At 39.5% G+C, this 26,456-nt stretch overlaps 1 protein-coding gene across 1 annotated transcript in view; it reads left to right on the forward strand.

Annotated features, from left to right (window-relative positions):
* hmgxb3 (HMG box domain containing 3) overlaps nt 1-26,456 on the forward strand; it is an 82,493-nt gene that overhangs the window by 40,102 nt on the left and 15,935 nt on the right. The window contains exons 15-19 of the mRNA XM_052013562.1: nt 3,785-4,083; nt 9,948-10,075; nt 14,727-14,858; nt 23,497-23,681; nt 25,970-26,189. Coding sequence (XP_051869522.1) covers nt 3,785-4,083; nt 9,948-10,075; nt 14,727-14,858; nt 23,497-23,681; nt 25,970-26,189 — 964 coding nt within the window. The remainder of the gene's footprint in view (nt 1-3,784; nt 4,084-9,947; nt 10,076-14,726; nt 14,859-23,496; nt 23,682-25,969; nt 26,190-26,456) is intronic.

A 26,456-nucleotide genomic window follows, 5' to 3' on the forward strand; every position in this document is an offset into this window, starting at 1 on the left:
CATTCACGTCTTCACACTTCCTGGACATGTTCAAGATTCACTGTGGGTCAGATGCTGACAATTTAGTTATAAATACTAATTTTTTTGTTACTTGTTAGTGTTTAAATGTTCTTCTAATGAAATCTATTTTTTATTATTTAAATTTATTTATAATTACATTTATTTTTCAAATCAGTTTAAATTTTATTTTTACATGTCTGATTGTGGGAGACAATTAAAGAATTAAAGACCTTGATAGCCAGCAAGCTGTAAAAGGCCACCTGGTGTTCCAGGAGTAGGTGGTGGGTGCTCTATTGTCTGCACCATCATTGGACTTGACATTGAGCCTAGTTGTGGTATTCTGTCCTGCTAAGCAGAGGGTTCACATCAATATCTCTTTTGACATCATCTTTATACACTGGATTACTGATCCTGTGAAACAATGTACTTATATACTTTGAATTTTATTTAATCTGTTAATATTTTGACCTTTCAATTAAATTTATTTTTGTTCATTAATAATTATTTTCTAAATCATTAAATTGCTTTGAGTTTTTTTTTATGTCTCTGATGATGAGAGATAGTGTAGTCACAATACCATTGAGGAAACACAGAAAATTCATGAAAAGCCCTTGACAGCTGGTGAACAATACTTGAGGTCCATTTGCCATCTGGGGTCCTCTTCCAAAATATCAGCACATCACAGACAAAGTTCTTGCTTGTGGGGACTGCAGGCAGTGAGTCAAGGTATTGGTATGGGTTTATTATTGTCACTTGTACCGAGGTACAGTGAAAAGCTTGTCTTACAAACCGATTGTACAGGTCAATTAATTACACAGTGCAATTACATTGAGTTAGTACAGAGTGCATTGATGTAGTACAGAGTAAAGTGTCACAGCTATAGAGAAAGTGCAGTGCAATAAGGTGCAAGGTCACAGCAAGGTAGATCGTGAGGTCATAGACCATCTCATTGTATAAGGGAACCATTCAATACTCATCACAGTGGGGTAGAAGCTGTCCTTAAGTCTGGTGGCACGTGCCTTCAAGCTCCTGTATCTTATACCCGATGGAAGAGGAGAGAAGAGAGAATGTCCCAGATGGGTGGGGTCTTTGATTATGCTGGCTGCTACACCAAGGCAACGAGAGGTAAAGACAGAGTCCAAGGAGGGGAAGCTGGTGTCCGTCTCTGCAGCTTCTTGCGGTCCTGGGCAGAGCAGTTGCCGTACCAAGCTGTGATATATCCAGATAGGATGCTTTCTATGGTGCATCGGTAAAAGTTGGTGAGAGTCAAAGGGGACAACCCAAATTTCTTTAGCCTCCTGAGGACGTAGAGGTGCTGGTGAGCTTTCTTGGCTGTGGCATCTACGTGATTTGACCAGGACAGCCTGTTGGTGATGTTCACGCCCAGGAACTTGAAGCTCTCAACCCTCTCAGCACCATTGATGTAGATAGGTGCATGTACACCGCCCCCTTTCCTGAAGTCAGTGACCAGCTCTTCTGTTTTGTTGACATTGAGGGAAAGGTTGTTGTCATGACACCATTCCACTAAGTTCTCTATCTCCTTCCTGTACAGGCAGTGGGCTGGTTCTAGGCCACTCCGGCCTCTTATCATAAGCTGAACCTCCTCTTCTCAAGCAGATGTGAAAATTCCTATAGCACTCTTTCATGGAAAAACAGGGGAGTTATCCACAGTATTTTGACAATATTTATCTATCAATCAAAAGCACATGAATAGACAATATTGCCTTTATCATATTCTTGTTTGTGGGAAATTGCCATACAGAAATTAAATGTTGTGTCACCTACAATACAACAATGACAATGCTTAAATTAGTTTTGGCCTGTATACTACTTTGGAATGACTAAAGTACAGGAGCCCCCTGAGTTTTAGTTTTTCTCTTTCAATTTTTCACCTTCTGAAGCCATTGATGATAATCCAAAGCATGGATTGTTATCAATTGTGATTATCTCTGTTCCATTTTAAGCTTTTGTTTTGACAGGGACTGAAATTTTGAGGGGTGAAGTCCTGTCATTTCCCTCAAAAGGGACTCCAGAAAGTGGGGGCAAAAATTGTAAACCAGCCAAATGATTATTTAAAATTGTCCAGGCTCTTGCCAACTGAAGGATCTTGGGGTCCAAGTCCATAGCTCCCTGAAATTGGCTGCACAAGTCAATAGGGAGGTGAAGAAGGCATATGGCATGCTTGTCTTTATTAGATGAGGCAATAAGTTCAAGAGTCAGTAAGTTATGTTGCAGCTTTATAAACTGGTTAGGCTGTATCTGAAGTATTGCATTCATTTCTGGTCACCTGATTTATAGGAAGGATATGGAGGCTATGGAGAGAGTTCAGAAGAGGTTTACTAAGATACTGCCTGGATTAGAGGGTATATGCTATAAGGAGAGGTTGGACAAAGTAGGGTTGTTTTCTGTGGGGCAGCAGAGGCTGAGGGAGGACCTGATGGAAGTTTATAAAATTATGAGAGACATAGATAGGGTAGACAGCCAGTATCTTTTCCCCAGGGTTGAAATGTCTAATACTAGAGGGCATGCATTTAAGGTGAGAGGGGAAAAGTTCAAAGGGGATATGCAGGGTGAGTTTTTTATTTTAGAGTGGTGGGTGCCTGGAATGTACTGCCAGGGATGGTGGTGGAGGCAAATACGATCAAGATGTTTAAGAGGCTCTGAGATAGGCAGGTGAATATTGTAGAGAATGGAGGGATATGGACTGTGTGCAGGCAGCAGGGAGTGGGAGCTGGATTGGAGAGCATGTCTTATGAGGATAGGTTGAGCGAGCGAGGGCGTTTCTCTTTGGAGAGAAGGAGGATGAGAGGTGACTTGATAGAGGTGTACAAGATGATAAGAGGCATAGATCAAGTGGACAGTCAGAGACTTTTTCCCAGTGTGACAATGGCTAACACGAGGGGACATAATTTTAAGGTGATTGGAGGAAGGTATAAGGGGGATGTCAGGGGTAAGTTTTTTTACACAGAGAGTGGTGGATGCATGGAACGCACTGCCTGCAGAGGTTGTGGGGGCAGATACATTAGGGACATCTAAGAGACTCTTAGACAGACACATGAATGATAGAAAAATAGGGGGCTATGTGGGAGGGAAGGACTAGATAGATCTTAGAGCAGGATAAAATGTTGGCACAACATTGTGGGTCGAAGGGCCTGTACTGTGCTGTAATGTTCTATGTGTAATTACTTTAATTCAGCACAATATCGTGGGCTAAGTGGCCTGTTCCTGTGTTGTACTGGTTTATGGAACAGAAAGAAGCTAGTCACCTGCAATTTTACCTTGTTCTGTGCAAGAGGAAAGTTAATGCACCCAAGGTCATTGGTGTGCTTCACATTTCATAAGGAATGGGTGCAGGACTAGGCCATGTGGTCATTGAGCCTGCTCTATCATGCATAAAGGTTATGGCTGATCTTCTGTCTCATCTTTCCTGCCATTACACCATATCCCAAAATCACAAAAATAATAGGAACCAAACAATTTTATCTCGCTACATATAAGGCAGTCTCTGGTGTTTGATTTTCGAGCAAGTCCAAAAGACAAGATAATGAAGGATCCAAAGAAAGAAACTTTTCTTTTATTTCCTGTGTGAGGTCAAGGGAAAAAGTATTAAACTTCTTGAGCTTGGAATGTCAATTGTTTGTGGGGAATGTGTCCATTGAGATAAGACCGAGCCAGAAAATAAAATTAAAAGATGAAAAATGTCAAATCAGTTGTGTGCAGCATTTTGCTGCTCTTTGTTTGGCTTTTTGTCTTTCATGTATATTGTTTTAAATTTTAATTTCAGATAAATAATACCCTTTCCTTGGGTCTGCTGAATCCAGAGGAAGGGCTAACTCAGGCCTCAAAGGACCTACAGCGTCAGACTACATTACTTCTGCTCAGGAGAACAGTTCAAATACCAGAGAACGAGGCTGAACTTCATGAAATTTTCAGTTTAATTCGGGAACTCAACAGTTCACGTTTGGTCTTGTCTGCGGTGAATGAAACCATAACACTTGAACAAAATTCATGGCCTAATTACTTTGAATCTTCAGCCACCATCTGTGGCCTGTGTGATAGCCAGTTGTTCAAGGGTGGATACAAGTAAGGACCTTTTTACTACTATTTCATTATTAAATTGCTCATGAGTTATATGGTTAAACAGGACATTCAATTGGCAAGCCTTGGAATTATAAGACTGATCTGTATCTGTTGATCCTTTTTTTGCTGGACTTCTGCAGGGAATTGGACAGTGCAGGGGCCAGCTGCTTCCCCACATGGATATGAGATTACTGTTTTTACAAAGCTGTTAGATTGCTATGAATTTGAAAATCATATTCCTCATCTTCATGGATCTTATACCCAGCATGTACATTGAAAATTATGCATACAACTGCACTTCATAAATGCATTGCAGTTATTTTGTATTATACTAAGAGGTCACATTTTAGTATCAGGAAAAATAGTATTTATAGTGCTAACTGACAGTGCAAACAGCTATAGAACTATTAAAATTTTTTATATTTAATTTGAACTATGAGGAGATGGAGCTCAGTTTATCCACTTATAAACAATGAAAATTGAACATGGGCATAAATTATGTGAAAGGCTATTATAGCTCCTTAATACAGCAGATGTAAAAGCCAGTGATAATTCTTCTGGTCCAATTGTCCATTTCCAACCACTTTTTAAAAACAAATGTTCTCTTAAAACTTAATTTGTTTATGGGTAACAGGTTTTCATTCATGCTTTGTAATTATTCATTAGATTGGAGAGGGGACAGTTTTGTGCTCCCAAATTTCATTTAAACTGACAAACATCCATTTTTGTACAAAAACAGAAAATGTTGAAAATACTCAAGCAGGTTGCATAAGATATGTGGAAGTAGAAACAGAGATAATGTTTCAGGCTGATGGCTTTTCATCATAAACAGTTTTATATTTGCTTTGTTGCTCTTGCAGAGAAGCCTAGTTTTGATAGCTGAAAGCGTATTGAGTCGCTGCGAACATGCTCTATTCCATCAGCCCACCCCACATGTTGTCCCTGCAAGTTGATCAGAAAATCTGAAAAGGAAAGTAATATAAAACCAGCTGGTGCTTGGCTCTTGATGAACAAAATTGGGCTTTTTTGCCATTAAGGACAATGGTGATGTAAATATAGCACATGATCTTGTTAGTACAGCGCGTACTTGGAACAGTAGTGGACTATCAAAATTTTGGCTAGCAATCCTGCACTGTGCCTCAAATTGACAAGTGGTCTGATATTAAACATTTAGCCAATTACTGAACCGCACAGGTTCAGGGTGGCAAGTCTGCCTTTGTTCTCATGAAATTCAGGAAAATTGAGTGGCATGGTAATTAAAAACAAAAAGCCACCCCAATTGTTGAGATATGCTTTTATTTAGTGCAGCTTTCATAAACTAATTTTGTATCTGAGGCAAATCAGAAGCATTTGTTCTGGTACATCTTACAGCAAAAGGTCAGTCTATTGTGCAGGTTGATTTGTTTTTTTTGCAGCCTAATAATTGCTTGATCTTTAAAATATCCACGCTCCAAATCTCTCTATCGTGCCTAATTTTGATCACTTTGCGACTGTCAGTTGTGTTTTCAGCTGTTGAGGTCCAAAGTTTTGGTATTCCTTTTCTCAATATTTCCTCTACTACTTTTTACTCATCAAGATGCTCATCAAAACTTATGCAAAGAATTTTGTTGTCTTTCCGAACATTCTTTTGGTAAAAAATCAAATTTTATTTGATAAAATTCCGACGTATCATCTTGGGATATGTTACTGCAGTAACAGCACTGATTTGTTCTAGACAAGTGTACAAGTCTGGCTACACTGATTCAGGAGGAGGGGCATCTCAAAACAGAATGTGACCAAAAGTGAAGGGTTTTATGGACATTAGGAACTTTAATCTACAGAAAATTGATAAAGCCAGGTTTTCAAAAAATGATCTTTCTATTAATTTGGAATCCACAACAATTGTTAGTAGTTAATAGAAAGAGGTTTGTGAATATGCAAAATCAGCCTTTTTTCCCCCAACATTGAAGGGATGGTCCTTGGATTTAAGGAGAACTTGCAAAACACTCATGTGCCACTCCTTTTGTTTCATTGTGATCTCTGTCTGAATAATGTTGGCAGAAGTCTGTGTTAACTTGACCAACATGTCCTTACAGCAAGGCGGAGGAAGAGCAGAATGACACAATAAATAGGAGAAGAACTTCCAACCAAATGTTCAAGTTTAGTTATGCTTTTGTTTTTTTTAGATTTTGCTCAAGCACATGTTGCATCCTAGGGAAGTATTATTCCCAGATTACGTGACTAAGAGTGTTATTTTTAGCAGAAGGGTCTGCCAGTTGCACTCTTACTCTGCCACATCCTCTTTCCTTTTTCTCCCAAATGGTTACTGGTGGGAAATGTTTCCCCACCACCCACCATCATCGTCACGCTTAACAAAAGGATTCTGTTGAAAGCAACAGGGTCTGTGACTCTCGCCAGCCTGGATGGCAATGTGGGTAACTGGATTCCATCATCAGCCATTGAAGTATTCTTGGGAAGAGATTGACATTAAACCACAAGCATTTTGGTGGTAAATAACATGCGGTCATCACAGTGTCTGGATGGCTCATTTCCAATGAATTTTCTCCTTTTAAAACAAAATGGATAAACAGCAGGAATAAGTGGACTTGTACAAAAATGTCAGTATTATTTTTTAAACTGTTAGTTATGTGGATTCTTTTAAATGTTCTCAGAACAATCTTGTGTTCCAACAACTAAGCAGCCCATATGTATATATGAGACTCAGTATGTTGCTGCCAACATGACATGTGTGGGTTATTTAGAGCCACAAATACTATCTATGATCCAAACACCCAAGGCCCCACCCAATGAGAGCAAAGAATGAGGATGAATTCATCAGGGACAGAGAGGCAGTCAACGCCTTCAAAGACTTCCTTCACTGTGACTCTGATGTTAATGAGATATAGACTCCATTCCACTGCACCCTTTTCGAGAACCTTGCTGTTTCTGCTGAGTAATAAGAAGTCAAAAAACGCGTACCCCAACTCAGAAATAACAATGCCTTGTGAGCAGATTGCATCCCCACTGAAATCTTAAGATTTGTTGGTGCAGAGCTTCAGATGCAAATCCACAATCTTATCATCCACATCTTAGAAGAGGATGTTAAACTTGGAGATCTTAGAGATGCTTTATCATGACCACCTTCAAGAAAGGAGGCAAGCCCAACTTTAGTATCTGCAGAGGGCTCTCCCTGCTGTCTGCCAGAGGGGAAAGTCATTGCCAAGGTCATCTTCAACTGCCTTTCTCTAGTGGCAGCTGAGCTGCTTTTTGAATTGCAGTGTGGATTCCACCCATCTTCACCATGTGACAACTGCAAAATGTAAGGAGTAGCATCGGCCGCTACATGTTCTCCTTCAACCTCACTAAAGACATTGACTGCATCAATTGAAAGGGATTATGAAGTACTCTCCAAATTTGGCTGCTTGTGGTTATTCATCTCTATCTTACGCTTGCTTCACATCAATTGCAAGCCATGATACTAGCCACCAGGTCTGCAACAGAACCAGTATCATTAAAGACTGGTGTCAAACAAGGTTAAGTTATTGACCTAACATGCCTCTCAATCTTGCCACAGTGCTGCACCTCACTTCCAACAAACCACCTAGTGGGAATGGAGCTCTTCGTCAGATCTAACAGGAATCCATGTAACCAATGTATTTTTTAGCAGTCGAACTGTGGAATGAAAATTATGCCTGACTTTACATTTGCATCTGCTTGAGGCCGAGCTCCAAGGTATCCTTGACTCATTCACCAAAATAGATGAGAGGATGAGCCTTCGACTTGGCACCTGCAAGACCAAGGTCTTCCACCAATCTGCTCCCACTACACTTTACTGCTCTGACAATAATGGTTCACAATAAGATCCTGGAAAATTTGGATCACTTGCCATATTTCAGGAACTACCTCTTGGCAAATGCAGACATTGATGAAATTCACCACTGCCTTTAATGCATTGGCACTTTAGTCCATTGAGAAAAAGGTTATTTGAAGATCAGCATGTCAAAACTGGCACAACCTAATGGTCTGCAGGGCTGCGGTGATGCCTTCACTTTTGTAAGCTTTGAGGCCTGGACTACCTACATCATGTATCTCAAGGCACTGGGAAAAAAAAATACCACCACACTGTCACCACTATCTCTTCTAAATTCATTGCAAGGATAAGCAAGCAAATATCAGTGCCCTTTTCCCAAGCCAACAAGTCTAGCATGGAAACCCTAGTTACTCTCATTTGGCTCCTCATGTTGTTCACTTGCCTGACACCCAGGTTCCTGAAACATAATCTATTCATAATCTCTGTCGCGGGACGAGATTACCAGGTGGATGGAGAAAACAGTTCAAAGGTGTGCTCAAAGCTTTGCTGAAGAAGTGCAACATCCCCACTGACCCTTGGGGTCCTCTGGCATATAACTATTCAAAGTGGAGATGGAGCTTTCAAGATGGTATTGAGAATCTTGAGGTTGTGTGTTAGGAGTACTCAAGAGCCCTGGGTAAATGGTAGCACACTACAAACTATCTACCAGCCTGCCACATCAGCTACCTCCTGCCCCACCTGTGGAATTGACTGAGGTTCTCATATTAGCATTATTAGCTATCTCAGAATCCACAAAACCAGAGTGGAACCAGGTTAACCTCGACCCTGAGGGATGTCTAAGAGGAAGGTTGTTGGGAATGTTGACATGAGTAAAGTTAATTCTGTTTTCAGGTTATTTTTTTTTATAAAACATCGAACTCATGATATATTTTAACCTCATTGAACTGAAAAAACAAAATACCAGCTTCCAAATTGTTCTGTAATAATTTGAGTAGATACCAGTAGATGGCAGTATGCTTTTTATTCACTTTAACAAGAAAGTATGGGGCTACTAAAGTTCATTTCTGTACTTCAGTTGCAGCTCTGTGATCTGTTTGGATGTCTACCATGTTGTATAAGTACATGCACTTTTGTTGAACTCGGTCCAGTAAAAGAGTATTTGGCTGAGTATTTTTGGACTCTGTCCACAGCACTCCTTTTGGAGACGTAGCTGCTAGTTCATACTGCAATTTTTATTTAATTGTAAGTCTGTATCTAATACAATTCTTGAAGAAAGTTAGAAGGTAACTTGGAGCTTAATAATAGGGCAAATGAATGTTTTACATGTACCAAACACACAAGGCAATGTTCCTATTGCCACTTACTGTAAAATATATATTGATCTCTCACCTTTTGAATTTTTGATTTATTGCTCTTCTTTTAGTTTCCATTCTCTGAGCAAATGGTTGGAATAGATGAGCAGGAATGACCTGAAGTGGCTTGCTTGTTTAAATTTTTTCTTCATGAGGTAGCAAGGAACAAAGGAAGGATCCTGTCCTTTTTTCCCCAAAATGTATTCCAGCGTTTTATACGAGGGAAGTTGGAGGAGAGGAGGGAACGCTTAGGCCTCTGTGCACCCAGATTGTGAGTTGGGCGAGCAAGTTACAAGCTAGGGCACAGTTTGTGACATAATCTGTCAAACTGAAAATATCAATTTACTAAATAATTTTTATACTAACACTTGAGTTTTAATTAGGTTTATTGGCACAGTGCATCAGAGTGTCAGTTGTGCTTTGTTAAAGTTTTGAAGTTAAATGAAGTGATACTGTGCCCACTGAAATTGATGCTTGAGTTTAAATAGGGTAGTCTTGATTTGCCTTATTAATTGTGTCATTTGGTGGCTTGGGAAGATGGGGGGATGAGAGGAGGGGGAAAGTAGTGAATTCCCTACATGCTATTTCCAAAGAATATACCCAATTCTGATAGCTTGTTCATCATTCATGTGCTGTGTGTTTCAATATTCTTGCAAAAGTTTGCAAAAAGAATCTGAATTATAGCTCCAAAAATTTCTGAACCATGATTTTTTTTCTTGTTATAGTTCAGTAGCTGGCCCTGAGGAATGCTGGCTGCTAACAGAAAGCCAGTTCCAAGTGGTTATTGTGCAAACAAAAATCTGCATGAATCCCCACTGTCTTGCACTTCATAACTTCACTGACATCAGCTCAGGTAAGAGATTTATCTCTAGTTGAGCCTGCTAATCTGTTCTTATACAATTACCCAGGTCAATTCTGGAATATGCTGAAATAATATTCTTTGTGAGATTCTAGAAATAATTTTATATTGTACAAAACCAGCATAATTTACATTTTGATTATGACTGGTGCATTTAACTGCTCACATGAAGCAGTTCTGCGTGGAGATAAGTTTGCTGAAATCAAGCTCATGTATGTTCTGTCGCATGCCACTTGACAAACCCTGCTTTATAAGCTGCATGTTGTTCTATTCATTTTGAGGCAAGGTAATTTCTGGTTTTTTTTGTTTTAAAATTTACCCTAATCATGAGGCTTTGTGTCAGAGTTAACCCCATCCTACTTAGCTATTTTATCATGTTCTAGAAGAAAACTATGAAAGGAAAGGATCGGTATATGAGATTTTTTTTCTCTCTGGTGTATTGGAAAAATTCATACAGTGAAGTCATTTATTGTTCTGTCCCATAGCTAGTTGTATGATAAGACAATTCTAGCAGGAAAATAAACTGAAAGATAAAAAAGGATATTTCCATTAATATTTGATGAATGACTTGTAATGACAATTGACTGAGTAAATATTTGGAATTTTATTTAATTATTTAATGTCAATCATGGGTTTTTGAGTTTATTTTTAATATCTAGGAATTCCATTCTGGTTTCAATGACAGTTGGTTAAAATAAATTTAGCTTCAATTTAAATACAAGCAAATCACTGAAGGAGCAATTAGCATGCATTGCAATACACCAAATATCTGCTCTATCTTATTGCTATGCCTATTAACTTTTCCCTTTTTGGATGAACAGTTTCATTTGAAGTTAGTCACATGCACATGTATATTTAAGTAACAGCACATTTATGTAGCTTCTTCCACAAGTCCGGGGTATCCCAAAATGCTTTTTGGGTTAAAAATAAATGTTAAAATGCAACCACTATTGTTTTTCATGGCTTTGGCCATCTGACACAACTGAGAGTTCCGCACTAGAATTAACAGTGTCAGCCTTGGTTGAGGGCTTAAATCTTGAATTAAGGCTCTTGTCTGCTAATTTGGTATCAGTGTGCCTGCTAAACTAAGTTTACACCAGAATCTGGAAACCCAACCCAAGCCCTGTGGCACTCTATGCCAGTCTTGGATAATATTCCAAAAAATTGTCAGTGTTCAGATTATGGCATATCAACTCCGACTCAGTACCATCCAGGTCAGGATGATTTGCTCAACGCCACTGCCATATGCACATCATGGTTAAGATTTTTATATTTACGGCAATGTATTGGTCATGGTGTAGTCAGGTTCAGGTTGTGTTTTAATTCTGTACAAAGCAGACCTCTGGTTTAAACTACATCTTTGTTTGCCTCACATTTTTAATCCATTTCTCTAAATGTCATTCTAATTATTTTCCCGTCTGCATTTTTTCCTTAGTTCCTTTTTCTCACCTCTCTCTTGATTTGACATTGATTAGTTTGAATTGAAAGTACAACATCAAAAGAGGTCCTTCTATAGATTCGATTTGTGTCAGAGTTCATCCTTCACAGATTACACCTAATTAATGTGCCTGCACTGTATCCATAGCCCCTTAATTGTATGTTCCTTTATTCTCTCTTTCATTATCTACGCATCTCCTGTCACTAAATCTTCAAGTCCCTCTTTGTTTTTACCTACATTTTAATGAAATTCTTTTCTTTGAGCATGAAAACCAGTAAGGGGCGAAGCACAAAGGGTTTTCTGATTTGTTTTTCTTTTGAAAATTGAGTTGATTTGACTAGTCATCCACCTACAGCATTGCACACAAGAAAGCAAGAGTATAGTTTTTGGGTGAAGCATAGGGCATGGAAATAATTAAAGCAGAGCCATAGAGAGATGCAGCACGGAAGCAGAGTCCACGCTGACCATGAACACCACCACCCCCCCCCCCACCCCCCCTCCCCACCATTTACACCAGTCCTACATTAATCTTATTTTTTTTATTCTCTCCTCATTCTCATGAACTACCCTAGGTTCTACCATTTACCTACACACCAGGGGGAATTTACTGTGGCCATGGACTATGACCTCATGATCTACCTTGTGACCTTGCACCTTATTAAATGTTTTTTTTAATTTTATTTACAGCGTGGTAACAGGCCCTTCCAGCCCAACGAGTCCGCGCTGCCCATTTTAAACCCAATTAACCTACCCGTACGTCTTTGCAATGTGGGAGGAAACCGGTGAACCCGGAGGAAATCCACGCAGACACGGGAGAACGTACAAACTCCTTACAGACAGCGACAGGAATTGAACCCCGATCGCTGGCGCTGTAATGGCGTCGTGCTAACCGCTACGTTACCGTGCCGCCCCACGGTATTGCACCACACTTTCTCTGTAGCTGTGACACTTTACTCTGTACTGTTATTGTTTCTACCTGTACTATATCAATGCACTCTGTACTAACCCAATGTATCTGCACTGTGTAATGAATTGACCTGTACGATTGGTATGCAAGACAAGTTTTTCACTGTACCTCGGTACAAGTGACAATAATAAACCAATATCAATTAATCTACCAAGGCCTCAGGGCTTTGGGATACAGTAGGAAACCCATGCAGTCACAGGGAGAACTTGCAAATTCAACACAGCACCCAAGATCAGGATTAAACCTGGATCTCTGGCAATGTGAAGCAGAGGATCTACTAGCTGTGCCACTTTGAGAGCTGAAGTTTCCACTTTAAAGTCAGGCCTTCTGACCTTTTTATATTTTCATTTCAAGCCTCTATTTTAACACTTAACAAAAATAGGAAGAGGAGGCCACTTGGCTCCTCGTGCTTGTTCCACCACTCAATGAGAGCATGACTGATCTTTGTTCTTGTCTACAGTAGTTATATATCCCTTGATTCCATTACTATCTAAACATATGTCGATATCTCTCAAATACACGCAGCAATTTGATACCTTCGAATGTTTAACTGTTGTTGTGTAAACTTCAGAATCAGGCTTACTATCACTAACATATGTCTTGAAATTTGTTCTTTTGTGGCAGCAGTACAGTGCAAGACATAAAGACATAAAAATTACTAGAAGTTGCAAAAATAAATAAATAGCACAAGAGAGGAATAACGAGGTAGTATTCATGGACCATTCTGAAATCTGATGGCGGAGGTTAAGAAGCTGTTCCTAAAATGTTGAGTGTGGGTCTTCAGGCTCCTGTACTACCTGCTCGATGGTAGTAACGTGAAGAGGGCATGTCCCAGGTGGTGAGGGTCCTTAATGATGGATACCACCTCTTGAAGATGTCCTCGATGGCGGGGAGGGTTGTGCCCATGATGGAGCTGGCTGAATCTACAACCCTCTGCAGCCTCTTTTGATGCTGCGCATTGGAGCCTCCACACCAGCAATGATGCAACCAGTCAGAATGCTCCAAATCTCCTCAAACTCCTAATGAAGTGGAGCCGCTGGCATGCCTTCTTCGTGACTGCATCAATGTGTTAGACTTCAAATGCTTTGTCAATGCAGTACATGTCCATGGAGTGCATAATTGCAGAGTAACAGTTGCCAAGGTTATTTAAATTTAACAGGCATATTAAAACTTTAATTATTATGGACAGAACTTTCTATGGGTGAGAGTGAGCAGGAGGGAATAGTTCAATTTTGGAAATGGTTTCAAAAAGACAGTTTTCAACTTTTTCCTTTTTTTGCTCCTGAGCTTCCACATCCAAGAGAAACTCATTATAGTTAGTCTCTCTGATAAAATACCTTGGTGGTACATGAGACAAGCAGATTAATGTGTCAAGTATTTACTTTGGAAGGAAATAAAGGATTGTGCAGGTGTATTTCAAGCAACCCCACGACTTTTTAAAATGAAAATGGTTGCCAGTGGACTTTGTCACAAGTCCATAAATTCCTTTAGTAATGCCAACCTTGTGTTTTCGGCACTGTTTTAATCCATGACAATGATGTATTAAAATTTTTGTGGCTGTAGTGCTTCCTGCCCATTTTTTCCATCATAAACTTTTATGTCTAGATTTATAATGGAAACTGCTGACGCAATTACCTTGCTACAGCATCACACCAAACCATGGGTGGGAGAGGGAGTGGTATTTAGTTACAGTACAGCAAATTTAGAAAGGCAATTTTCATATCAAATTTGGCTATGTGAATATTTATAACAAAAACAATATTGGAATACATGATTTTACAGTTTTTCAGTGATCTAATAAATTTGCTTAAAATTCTAATGACTACAGGAAGAACGTAACAAAGATAAACTTTATTGATAAATTTGTATTTTCCACCCCATCACACTTCACACTGATTTCTTGCATCTCATTGCCACTGACAATCCCATCACTGAAATGAACTACAGTCACTTCTGTGGAAGGGAGGTTGAACCACAATGGGAATCTTCATTTGTGCACAGATGGGTTTTATAAGTTAAACTTGTGAAGTGGATCATTAGTCCATACTCCATTCCTCTTGATTCGCTGCATAATCTACGGTTCTGAACTAAGCAGGTGTACAATTGCTTCTTGGTATAATTCTCAAAAATATATTTTTCTTAGATAAATTTCCCCTGCTTCTTGTTTGTTGGATTAATGCTGATTTGGACATTACTTAAATTTGAATTCTATAAAAAATAATTATCTGTTATGCTTCCAGGTTTATTTAACATTGGAAACAAGCTTTTGGTCAGTTTGGACTTGCTGTTCAAAATAAGAAATCGTATTAAGCTTGGAGAAGATCCTAGAAATGTGACCGCTCCCATATTGGACTCTGTTCAAAAAATCACAGGTAAATGTAATATTAAGTCAGAATACTGTAGTTGCTAGAAATTTAAAACAAAAACAAAATGCTAGAAGTACTCAGCAGGTCTGATTGCTTCTCGAGAGAATTAACATTTCATGTTGGCATTTCATCAAAACAGTGAGTGGGGCTTTCAGATGAGAAGGAAGAAAAGAGAGAAGTCGTGAGATTTGTTGGAAAGCGGGGAAAGTTCAGTTACAAGAATGGATCACAATGAAAGGTGAAATGTTCTTGTAATGTGACCAAAAAAAGGATATTTAAAGTCAGCATAAATGGGAAAGGTAGAATTATTATCCGATATTACCCAAGAAGTTTACCATGGATGTCGGATATCTAAACAGTAGGAAATGCAGGAAGTTCTAATAAAATGAAATTATTAAACTCTTTGGGAGGCTGAAATGAGTCTAATTCAAATACAAGGTACTGTTTCTTGATATTAAATTAAGCTCCCTTGGAGTAATGTAGAAGGCGGAGGACAGAGCAGTGGGGGGGTCACCAAAACATTCAGCAAAGTGTTCACTCAATTCATCAAAGCAGTCACATGTAACTAATACTGTTTTGTGCTTCATGTCATTTGGATTTCATTGTTATAAGTTAGCTAGATTTTGTATAACGTGGTCTAAAATACACAATTTCCTAAGCATTGTAACCTTTTACTTTCTTTTGCTACAAGAGATTTTTTGATGAGCAGTGTACATGGGAGCTCTCCCTTTATTTGGTGAGCTTTTGTTTTTAAGTATTTGTAACTCTTGGAAAAGATTTGCTTTGAAATTAATCAGCCATGATCTCAAAATGGCGGTGCAGACTCGAAGGGCCGAATGGTCTACTTCTGCTCCTATTGCCTATTGTCTATAATTTGAGTGGTTTGGTTCGAAAACCACTTTTTAAAGCCTGAGTGCTTGTCTAAAGTAATTGGTGAACTAATGTTGAAGTGCAAATAATTTGGGTAACATTGATGAACAATGAAAGTAATCTTTATTTTTGATACAAGATAATGAAACTAGCACACAATTTAATTGTAGAATGGATAGGTTACACAAATGTGAAGATTACATGCACTGGAAGAAGGGAACTGCATCTGCCATACTCTGGATTGAGCCAGGGTGAGCTTATATCAAATCTGACAAAAAATACAAACTAAATCTTTAATAGAAATCCAACAAACTGAATTTTCTTTTCCTTCACCTTAGTAGCAATTGATTTTATTGCTGAGTAAATCCTTGGCATTTTCTGCTCCATATCTTGGAAATTTTTTAATGCATTCAATGCATTTGTTCTGGTCTTTCTTCCTTTAAATCAATCTGTTTCATAATTGATAAGGAATTCAATGAATTTTAGCATTGAACAAAATTTCTTACAAATAAGTTATAAGGATGGTTAATGTAGAAATGAAATTGTCAGGTGTGCATTTAGCTGACACTAATCTATTGTTGCACAATATATGGCTAACAGTCCATGTGTGGCTTGCATTATCTCTCTCTGGCATGGCCTGAGGCTCCAGCAGGATGGTGAAGGATCATTAGTCACAAAGTCCTAATGGCGGACTAGGCTTTCTTCCCTCTGCATGCCAAACTTTTACCATTCCAAGGTAAAAGGCAAATGTCCTTTTATGAAATTTGACAACTCACTAAAACATAAACACAGAGCACATAATTAATTAAACCTATCAACTGCCAACTTGTATCAACTTGTAACTGCCTCGTGGTCCTGGTTAAAAGCACCAAAATAGTTTCAGGCCATTAAATTTTGCATGTCTCAATGATCCAATGACAAAATGATGCTATACTTTGTTCCTCATTTCCAAAAGCTGTCTGAAATGATCAGCAATTGATTGATCGCAATAAACTTTATTTTCTGTCAGGCAGACATCCAGCACATTGCCCCAACTAAGAATGAAACATCATAGGGCTGGTCATCCTACATCTTCTCAGAAACATTTCTAAAGTGAGACAGGTAGAGGATGGTAGATTTCCAGATCATTAATTGTATATGAAACGTGACTTTTGTTAATGCCTTACCAATAGACAAACCACTTGTAAGCTACATATGTGAGAGGAGTTAAAGGGAAATAAGATCTGGTCGCCCCATTGTAGAAAGGATCTAGAGGTTTTTGAGAAGGTGCAGAAGAGGTTTACCAGTACATGCTGCCTGGAGTAGAGGGTATGTACTATGAGGAGAGGTTGGACAAACTTGGGTTGTTTTTTTTCTTGGGAGTGGTAGAGGCCGAGGGGAGACCTGATGGAAGTTTATAAGATTATGAGGAGAGTAGACAGCCGGTATCTTTTTCCCAGGGTTGAAATACTAGAGTGGATGCATTTAAGGTGAGAGGGGGTAAGTTCAAAGGAGATGTGTGAAGCAAGTTTTTTTTTTACACAGAGAGAGATGGGTGCCTGGAATGTACTGCCAGGAGTGGTAGTGGAGGCAAATATGATAAAGGTGTTTAAGAGGTTCTTAGATAGGCACATGAATATGCAGAGAATGGAGGGATATGAACTTGTGTAGGCAGAAGGGACTAATTTAGCAGGCTTTTAATTACTAGTTTAATTAGTTTGGCTCTTCTATAAGATTGAGAAAACGATCCAGATTGTTTTCCATGTTCCCAAACTTGGATAATTATATTAGGTCCCTGACTAGCTTGAAAGAATCTTGCCAGATGCTGTGGGCATGGTGTCAAGCTGTTGTTGGGAATTTCAGTGAGGACGCTAGGTGGAGTTCTCAGTGAGGAGCCCTCTCCCATTTGGACACCACAGTGTCTACAAGTGTGTTATTTACTCAGTGTTAATGGGAAGAACAAGTAAGTTTTCAGTACAAAGACTTAAATATGCTGGTGGAGAACAGCCTACCTGGTAAACACAAAGTATTACAGTTCAGAATTTTATTGACTTGATTTGAAGTGCTTAAAGATGATGTCCTCAAAGTGATGGCCTTCATGAGTTTGGTGTGTTGTGCGGGTGGGTGGCAGTCATTGCTGGGAGAAGTGGACAAAGCATATTTCCGTTGCCCAAAGAATTGAGGTTGAATTAGTGAAACAGTGACATATTTAAGGAACCTTCTGAATACAGACCCAAAATGTTCTTGAGTCTCCTGAGCCATTATAGAACAACACCATTATAGTGACTTCAGGTAACCTATGCTGACAAGACATAAACCACAAGTCATAATTCCTGCATTTTAAATTGGGAATTAAAGCATTGTTTGATAACAGTAAGGAACAAAAACGTTGTGGCTGCAAACCGAGTTCCCACACAGCAGATGATGCCTGCAGCCATGAAGGCCAGCAAATCCATCCCGCCAGTCTCCCAAATTCTTGTTAGTATGCATTAGTCTGTACAGGCTGTATATAAGTCACACATTCGTAAGCTGGGGAGGACCTGTATCTTGACTACATCAGGTTAAAAGTGACCAATGAAAAGGAAGATGTATTTGATGTCTTGGTAGACTTAAAAGTTGGATAAACCCTCAGAGTCTAATGAGATGTATCCCAGGCTGCTTGGGAGGCAAGGGAGGAGATTGTTGGGACCTTGACAGAAATTTTGTAATCTGCTCTGCCCAGAGAAAAGATGCCAGATGATTGTAAACTAGCAAATATAGTACCTTTTATTCAAGAAGGGCAGCAGGCAATTGCAGGCTGGTGAGTTCAACATCAGAGGCAGGTAACTATTGGAAAAAAAATTTCTGAGAGACGAGATTAATCTGCACTTAGAAAGGTAGGGATTAATCAAGGGTGGTCAGCATGCTTTATTGAGGGGAGATCCTGTATGACCAGTTGACAGAATTTCTTGAAGAGGCCTCCCATAGTAGCCTGGGTTCCACCTCATTAAGCCCTGGAGATGTATCCACATTTCAGCCCACTAAGCCTCCTTTTTAATAGTTAACTTTAACCAGGTATAATCAGTTAGGCCTTTAAGGGTTTACAGGAGAGATTATTCCAAAAGCTTGGAGCCCATGGGGCAGTGATGGAGGCAGGAGTTGAGGGTTGTTTTTGTTTGGAACCCTGTAATAGTAGTTTACCCAAGGGGATCTGGATGCATTACCCAAGAAGTTGGTGGAGGAAGGTACTGTCACAACACTTAAGTATTTAGATGAGCACTTGAAAAGCAATTGCATAGAACACAGTAGGACAAGTTCATAAAAAGTGCATTGACTATGGATAGGTGCTTGATTGCCAACGTAGACACAGTGGACTGAAGAGCCTATTTAGATGCTATAATATTCTATGACTAAAATAAATCCTGCAAGTGGCCCTTCATTATTTGCTTTGTCAAGTTAGCTCTTCCTTTAAAAAAATGTGTAGACCACTATATTGGTATGAGATCAAGGCAAGCTGTTAGGTTAAACTGAGCAACTTATTCTGGATCTAGGAACTGGACACTTTGATATTGATGCGTACTGTATAGGCCATTGTCCCATTCCTCAGAACAACATCACTCATAACCAAAGCATCACACAGCATTTTAAGGAAGAGTGAAAGTACTTCCGATCAGTTTAAAGCCAGTATTTTTTTAAACTATGTTGATATTTTTAGTTCCATGATTAAAATCTTGCAAGTAACAAAAACATATGGTAATGGTTGATTCATACAGAATTGTACTAATTTTAAAATCTAAAACTTAAACTATTTCACAAAGACCTTGTAGAGGAGAATCTTGACTTTCTTTATTGGATCCTCCTTGGAATTTGGAGATGCAAGTTCCAAAATTAAAAGTTTTTTGCCAACCAGATGCTTCACTCTGAGCATATAGTTCTGTTGTTTCCCACATGACTGATTTTAAGCTACGTGTCCAGATAACAGCTGTTCATAACATTTGTCAAGCTGCATTTAACATGCAATCTGTCTGTGTTGCACTAAGTGTACTGCACAGAGGGAGACCAACTGGTCTGTCCTATCTTTTATGCAGCACATGATCATTTCCATATTCATCTTGCCCTTGCAGTGTATTTTATATTTATCGTGCTCCATTCTTTCACCGTTTATATAGCATGTTCTGCATCCTAGTATCTAAATTTCCAAGCACTTCACATCTGTTGTGTACTTGTTGAAGATTAGCCATTGCTGTAATGTAAGAGAAACCGCTTTCGTTTTGTGGTTGAGACAGAAATATTGACCAGGATGTTGAGGAGATTGCTGCTGCTGCTCGTCAAAATAATGCTGTCAGAACATTCATCCATCGCATAGTGCTGACAGAATCTCGGTTTAACATCTCGTTTGAAAGTAAATATGTCTGGCATTTTGGCATTCCCTCTACTGCACAAGCGTTAGTTTAGAGTACATGCTCAGTGTCAGAATTATGACTTGACTTTGGACTTGAATCCTAAAGTGTTCTTTTTTCCAGTTAGCCTCATTTTTAGATCTTATTCTTAACATTCTTTCTCCAAATACCTTCTCCTTGAGCTAGCTGCTGTAAAGAGGCTTTCAAGGACTCTCAAGATCTGAGCGCATACCACCCCAAAAGGCTATGCATCCACTTTAAGCTCCACAGGTATAATAGTGAATGTTTTCTTGATGCTGGATTCAAAATCCCTGTGGATTAATGAATCCCTAGCTAAACAATTTTTTTCTTTGTTTTCCTCCTTTTAATTTTTTGATACACACCAATAAAAGCAACATTGTAGGCATCTTGTTCTTTCTATCAAGAAGTTGCCTCCTTGGATCTCTGCTGCACCCACTGTTGAAATGGTCTTCAATCTAAGCAGACCACTGCTAGATTGCTAGGATCTAAGAATATAAAAGCAAGGATGTAATGCTGGGCCTTTTAAGGCATTGGTCAGACCACATTTGGAGTATTGTGAGCAGTTTTGGGCCCCGTATCTAAGGAAGGATGTGCTGGCACTGGAGACGGTCCAGAAGAGGTTTACAAGAATGATTCTGGGAATGAAAGGGTTAATGGACAAGAGCTTCTGGGCCTGTACTCACTGGAGTTTAGAAGGATGAGAGGGGATCTCATTGAAACCTACCAAATATTGAAAGGCCTGAATGGAGTAGACGTGGAAAGGATGTTTCCAGTAGTGGGAGAGTCTGGGACCTGAGGGCACAGCCTCCAAATAGAAGGACGTCCCTTTAGAACAGAGATGAGGAGGAATTTCTTTAGCCAGAGGGTGGTGAATCTGTGGAATTCATTGCCACAGACGGCTGTAGAAGCCAAGTCATTGGGTATATTTAAAGCGGAAGTTGATAGGTTCTTGATTAGTAAGGGCATCAAAGGTTATGGAGAGAAGGCAGGAGAATGGGGTTAAGAGGGAAAAATAAATCAGCCATGGTGGAATGGCGGAGCAGACTCGAAGGGCCAAATGGCCTAATTCTGCTCCTATGTCTTACAGTCTTATGATCTGACAATAGGTCATTGACCCAAAACAAAAACTTTGTTCTTTTTATCTGCAGATGCTGCATGACCTGTTGTATATTTTCAATATTTTCTGTTTTTATATGGATTGTTTGGATCCACCCTAAATCTTAAGTGCTTGCTATCTTCTGCTCCTTGGTCTTTCCTTTGAAGTTGAATTTAATGCAGCAGATTTATCACCAGAATCCTTATTAATGTCTGTATAATTTAGGAAGAAACCCTTTTCCAAACAATGTACCATTTTTGATTGGAAGCTTAGTTGTTAGTTATTTACCCTTGGTGTCGATGGAATGGTAGGAGAATTGGGGGCAGTTAATAGGCATGTAAGAGGGAACAGATTAGGGGGTAATAAGTGGAGTAATGGGATTGCTCTGAGAACCAGCATAGATTCGATGGGCTGATTGGCCTCCCACATTGTGAGAAATGTAGATTTTAACATGTAGCACTGTCCCGTCAGTTCACTGCTGTGCATCAGACAACCAGTTCCAGGATTTATTTATGAACAAATTTATCAAGTTCAGTGCTTTTATTATAGTGTTTACCCCCCAAACTTTGAAGATGTCAGATTCGATGCTTTAACTGGTTGCTTTTTAACACAGTGCAAATGTACTCTTCAATGTCACTAAAATAGGTGGTATCGTAGACAGTGAAGAAGGTTATCAAGAATTACAGGGGGATTTTGACCAGCTGGGTAAGTGGGCCAAGGAATGGCAAATGGAGTTTAAATTGGATAAGTGCTAAGTGCTGCATTTTGGAAAGTCAAATCAAGGTAGGACCTTCACAGTAAATGGTAGGGCCCTGGGGAGTGTTGTAGAACAGAAGGACCTTGGAGTTCAGGTAAACAGTTCCCTGAAAGTGGAGTTACATGTAGACAGGGAAGAATGCTTTTGGCACGCTGGACTTCATCAGTTGGGGCACTGAGTATAGAATTTGGGAGGTTATGCTGCAGTTGTACAAGATGCTGGTGAGATTGCACATGGAGTATTGTGTTCAGTTTTGGTCACCCAGCTATAGGAAAGATATTAGTAAACTGGAAAGAATGCAGAAAAGATTTACAAGGATGTTGCCAGGCCTCGAAGGACTGAGTTATAGGGAGAGGTTGGACAGGCCAGGACTTTTTTTTTTGGAGTATAGGACACTGAGGGGTCATCTTATAGAAATGTATAAAAGGGGCATAGATAGGGTGAATGCCCTCAGTCTTTTTCCCAGAGTTGGGGAAATCAAGAACTAGAGGTAAAAGGTTTAAGGTGAGAGGGGAAAGGTTTAATAGGAACTTGAGGGGGCAACTTTTTTTTATGCAGAGGATGGTACGTATATGGAATGAGCTGCCAGAGGAAGTGGTTGAGGCAGGTACAATACCAACCTTTAAAAGACAGTTGGACAGGTACATGAATAGGAAAGGTTTCGAAGGATATGGGCCAAACGTGGGTGAATGGGACTAGCTTAGGTGGGAATCTTGGTTGGCATGGACCAGTTGGGCCAAAGGGCCTGTTTCCGTGCTGTATGGTTCTATGATGTCAAAAGGGAATCTTGAAAAAATGTGCTTGGTTATAAGACTCTTACTTAATTGTTTAACACTTCAGTTTTAGAGAAAGTAAGGGAATCCAGTCATATTTCTAAAGAATTTTGAATGATAGAAAAATAGGGGGCTACAATATGTGGGAGGGGAGGGTTAGGTAGATCTTAGAGCACGATAAAATGTCAGCACAACATTGTGGGCCGTAGGACCTGTACTGTGCTGTAGTGTTCTATGTTCTAATTATGTATTAGATTGACAGTTCCTTAAATGGACTAATATTAAATGTTTGTGAATTTTAAAAAAATCAAAGTTTTATCATGAAGTCATTTCCAGAAGATCAAAGAATTTACCAGAGAATCAATATATTGTTGCACTTGAATTGCTGTATTTGTTGATGGGCTTTTCATTTACTAAGAACGTTTTAGTCCATGTTTGTGTTAATAAAAAAACATGAACTATCCAGCCACACTTACCTGATTGTCAGAGAATACACTTCAGATTCCCGATTACAGTCTTCTATCAAACTTGCCACAATCATGCTTACTGGCTGTAAGATCAGTTCTACCAGGTTCAATTAGGACTTAGAACCCGTATAGTAAAAAGGCGAAATGGCTGAAGATGAATATAGGTTTAACATTAAGATTTGTTTATTAGTCACATGTACATCGAAACACACAGTGAAATGAATCTTTGCGTAGAGTGTTCTGGGGGCTGCCTGCAGAAAATTAGGGTTATCATCTCAGATGTTGTCTGACTTATTTTTCAGAGAAAACCTTGTCTGAGGAGCAGCTGAATCAGCTTCAAGAGCTTCTGTGGAATGGGTATTGGGCATTTGAGTCTCTCACCATTCGTGACTACAATGACATGATATGTGGGATCTGTGGAATAGCACCAAAGCTAGAAGTAGCGCAGAGAAACTCTGCAAATGTTCTCGCACTAAAAAATGTTGAGGTATGTTGAAACATTATGACGTATTCACTTAGGTTTTTACAGATTTTTTTTATTCTTGTAAGGATACGTGATGTCCTCTAAGGTCCTTGTTCAGATAATTGATTGACAGTATTTCCCTCCTGCATTAATAACAATGTAAAGAAAGAGCTCCCAGTGCCACGTACTAACAAGTTCACAAATAGCTACAAAAGTGGAAATGAATACATGGCTTGGGGAGATAGTGCAAGGGGCAGATTTTTAGATAAGGTTGCTGAAAAAAGCTAGAGCACACAGAATTTGGGATATTATACTAGTGTGGGTTGAGAGTTGGTTAACACAAAGTTAGATGAAAGCATAAGTGGGTCCACTTGGGTTAGCAGGCTGCAACTAGTGGAATAGTGTAGGAGTTGGTGCTTGGGCCCCAACTATTCACAATCTTTATCAATTATTTTGGTGAGAGAACCAAATATAATATTTCTAACGTTGCTGATGGCACAAAATTAAGTGGGAATGTAAGTAGTGAAGAGGATGCAAAGCAGCTTCAAGAGCAAGCAGACAAGATGAATGAGTGAGCAACAACATTGCACATGGAGTACATTGTAGAAAAATGTAAGGATTTCCGTCAGGATACTATGTGCAATAAAAAGGATGTACTTGCTCTGGAAGGACTGCAGCAAAGATTCACCAAACTGGTTCAAGGAAAGGCAGGTCTATCACATGCGAGGGACTGAGTTGGCTGGGGCCACTATCCATTCAAGTTGAGAAGAAAGAGAGAGAATCTTATTGAAATGTACAAAATGCTTAGAGGGCTTGCCAGGGTAGTCACAGGAAGGATGTTTCCCTATCTGAGGAGACTAAACTAGTGATCACAGTCTCAAAATAAGGGGTAGGCTATCTGGGATTTAAGGAGAATTTCTTAACTCAAAGGGTGGTGAATCTTTATACCTCTATCTCTGAACACCATGGAGGCTCGGTCATTGATTTCTATCGATCTGAGTTTTGTACAGGGAAAGGGCAAGAAAGTGGTGTTGAAGCAGAAGATCAGCCACAGTCTTGCTGAGTGGCAGAGGTGGTTTGAGGCACTGAATGGCCTACTCCTATTTCTTGCATTTCGGCTAAAGTATTGGTCCTGTTGCACTCAATTACACCGTTTCTCCATATATACTACCTCAAATTCTCATTTTTATTAACCATTTTTGTATTCCTTTTGCAAATATTAGATTAGAAGTACAAACAGGTAATCTAATTTAGGATCTGGACCATAAATATGAAAACCAAAATAACTGCAGGTTCTGGACTATAATGTAGCTTGGACAAAGTATCCAATGTCCATGGATACTTTCCAGCAAGGATTATAAATAGCTGGTGCTCATTAGTGGAGATGTGCCTCAGGAAGGCAGCATCCACCATCACCACCTGGGACATGCCCTCTTCATCTTACTACCATTGGGGAGGAGGTACAGGAGCCTGAAGACCCACAATATTTCAGGAACAGCTTTTTTCCCTCCACCATCAGATTTCTGAACGGTCCATGAACACTACCTCGTTATTCCTCTTTTACACTATTTCTGTAACTTATAGAATTTTTATGTCTTGCACTGTACTGCTGCCATAAAACAACAAATTTCATGACATATGTCAGTGATAATAAACCTGATTCTAATTTTTACTTCATAGATCAGGGACCAAGAAATTTGTCTTTCTATTATGGCATCTACCAAGACAATTCAGATTAAAGATCGAACCCCAAGATTTTACGAGTGTGCACATCATCCAGTATGTGTTTACGTATTGAACCACAGGGCAACCCCTCTCTGCCCTTATATCTGCTGGAGGAACTCTGCAAGTTGTGCAGCATCTTGGGGGGGGGGGGGGGGGGGGGGGTGCGGGGGCGGTGGCGGGTGGAAGAGCAAGAGCAGGTTAAGCAGAGTTTCAACCTGAAACGTCAACAATTCCTTTCCCCTCACAAATGCTGCCCGACCAGCTGAGTTCCTCCAGCAGGTTTGTTTGTTACTCCAAATTCTAGCATCTTCAGTCTCTTGTGTCTCCTTTTCTGACTTTAACTTTACATTTTACTTAAAGGTGCACCTAAGCTATATTGTGCTGGCTCAGTCTGCCACCCAGTATTTTGATCTATTTTCTGCTCACATCTGCATTTACCTGGGCTGGATGTAGCTGGCATACCTCAGCATGATCCAGCCCTTTAAATCAGCATGCTGGGGATGCAAAGCATACAGGCTTAATGGAGTGATATACTAAATTATGTTTTGATCTGGCTTTCATTCTGCTTTCTGTGACCTCTCTTCCAGTTTACCTGGCCTGATTTCCTTACCTCAGATGAAGTGAATGTGGAGGATTTTTGGTCTACAATGGAGAATGAAGCCATCGAACAAGCAGTGTTTCCATCTAGTATTCCAATCACAAAATTTGATGCTTCCATAATTGCTCCATTCATTCCACCACTTCTGAGAGGGCCTGTGGTGGTTAATAGTGAGAAAGATAAAAACCCTCAGCCACAGCCAGTTGTTGGTAAGATGCTCAAGTTCTGCATAGGTTTGAGTCTGCTGTTTCTATGCACAATTTCCTGACCTTGCTAAAGGATGAGGCGCTAACCAGTGGCTCAAAGTTCTTTTCAGGGAGGGGGCTAAACATCAGGAGAATAATATATTTATACACCCACAATTCATTTTAGTTATAGATTGGTTTAAGTTTCTAATTCTCAGTGGCTAACTGAATTATTGCTTGATAATAAAGATTTGATTATGATGTTATCAATGATCTTTCATTGTCATTGTT

The sequence above is a fragment of the Pristis pectinata genome, chromosome 4, assembly GCF_009764475.1.
Source record: "Pristis pectinata isolate sPriPec2 chromosome 4, sPriPec2.1.pri, whole genome shotgun sequence".
NCBI lineage: Eukaryota > Metazoa > Chordata > Chondrichthyes > Rhinopristiformes > Pristidae > Pristis > Pristis pectinata.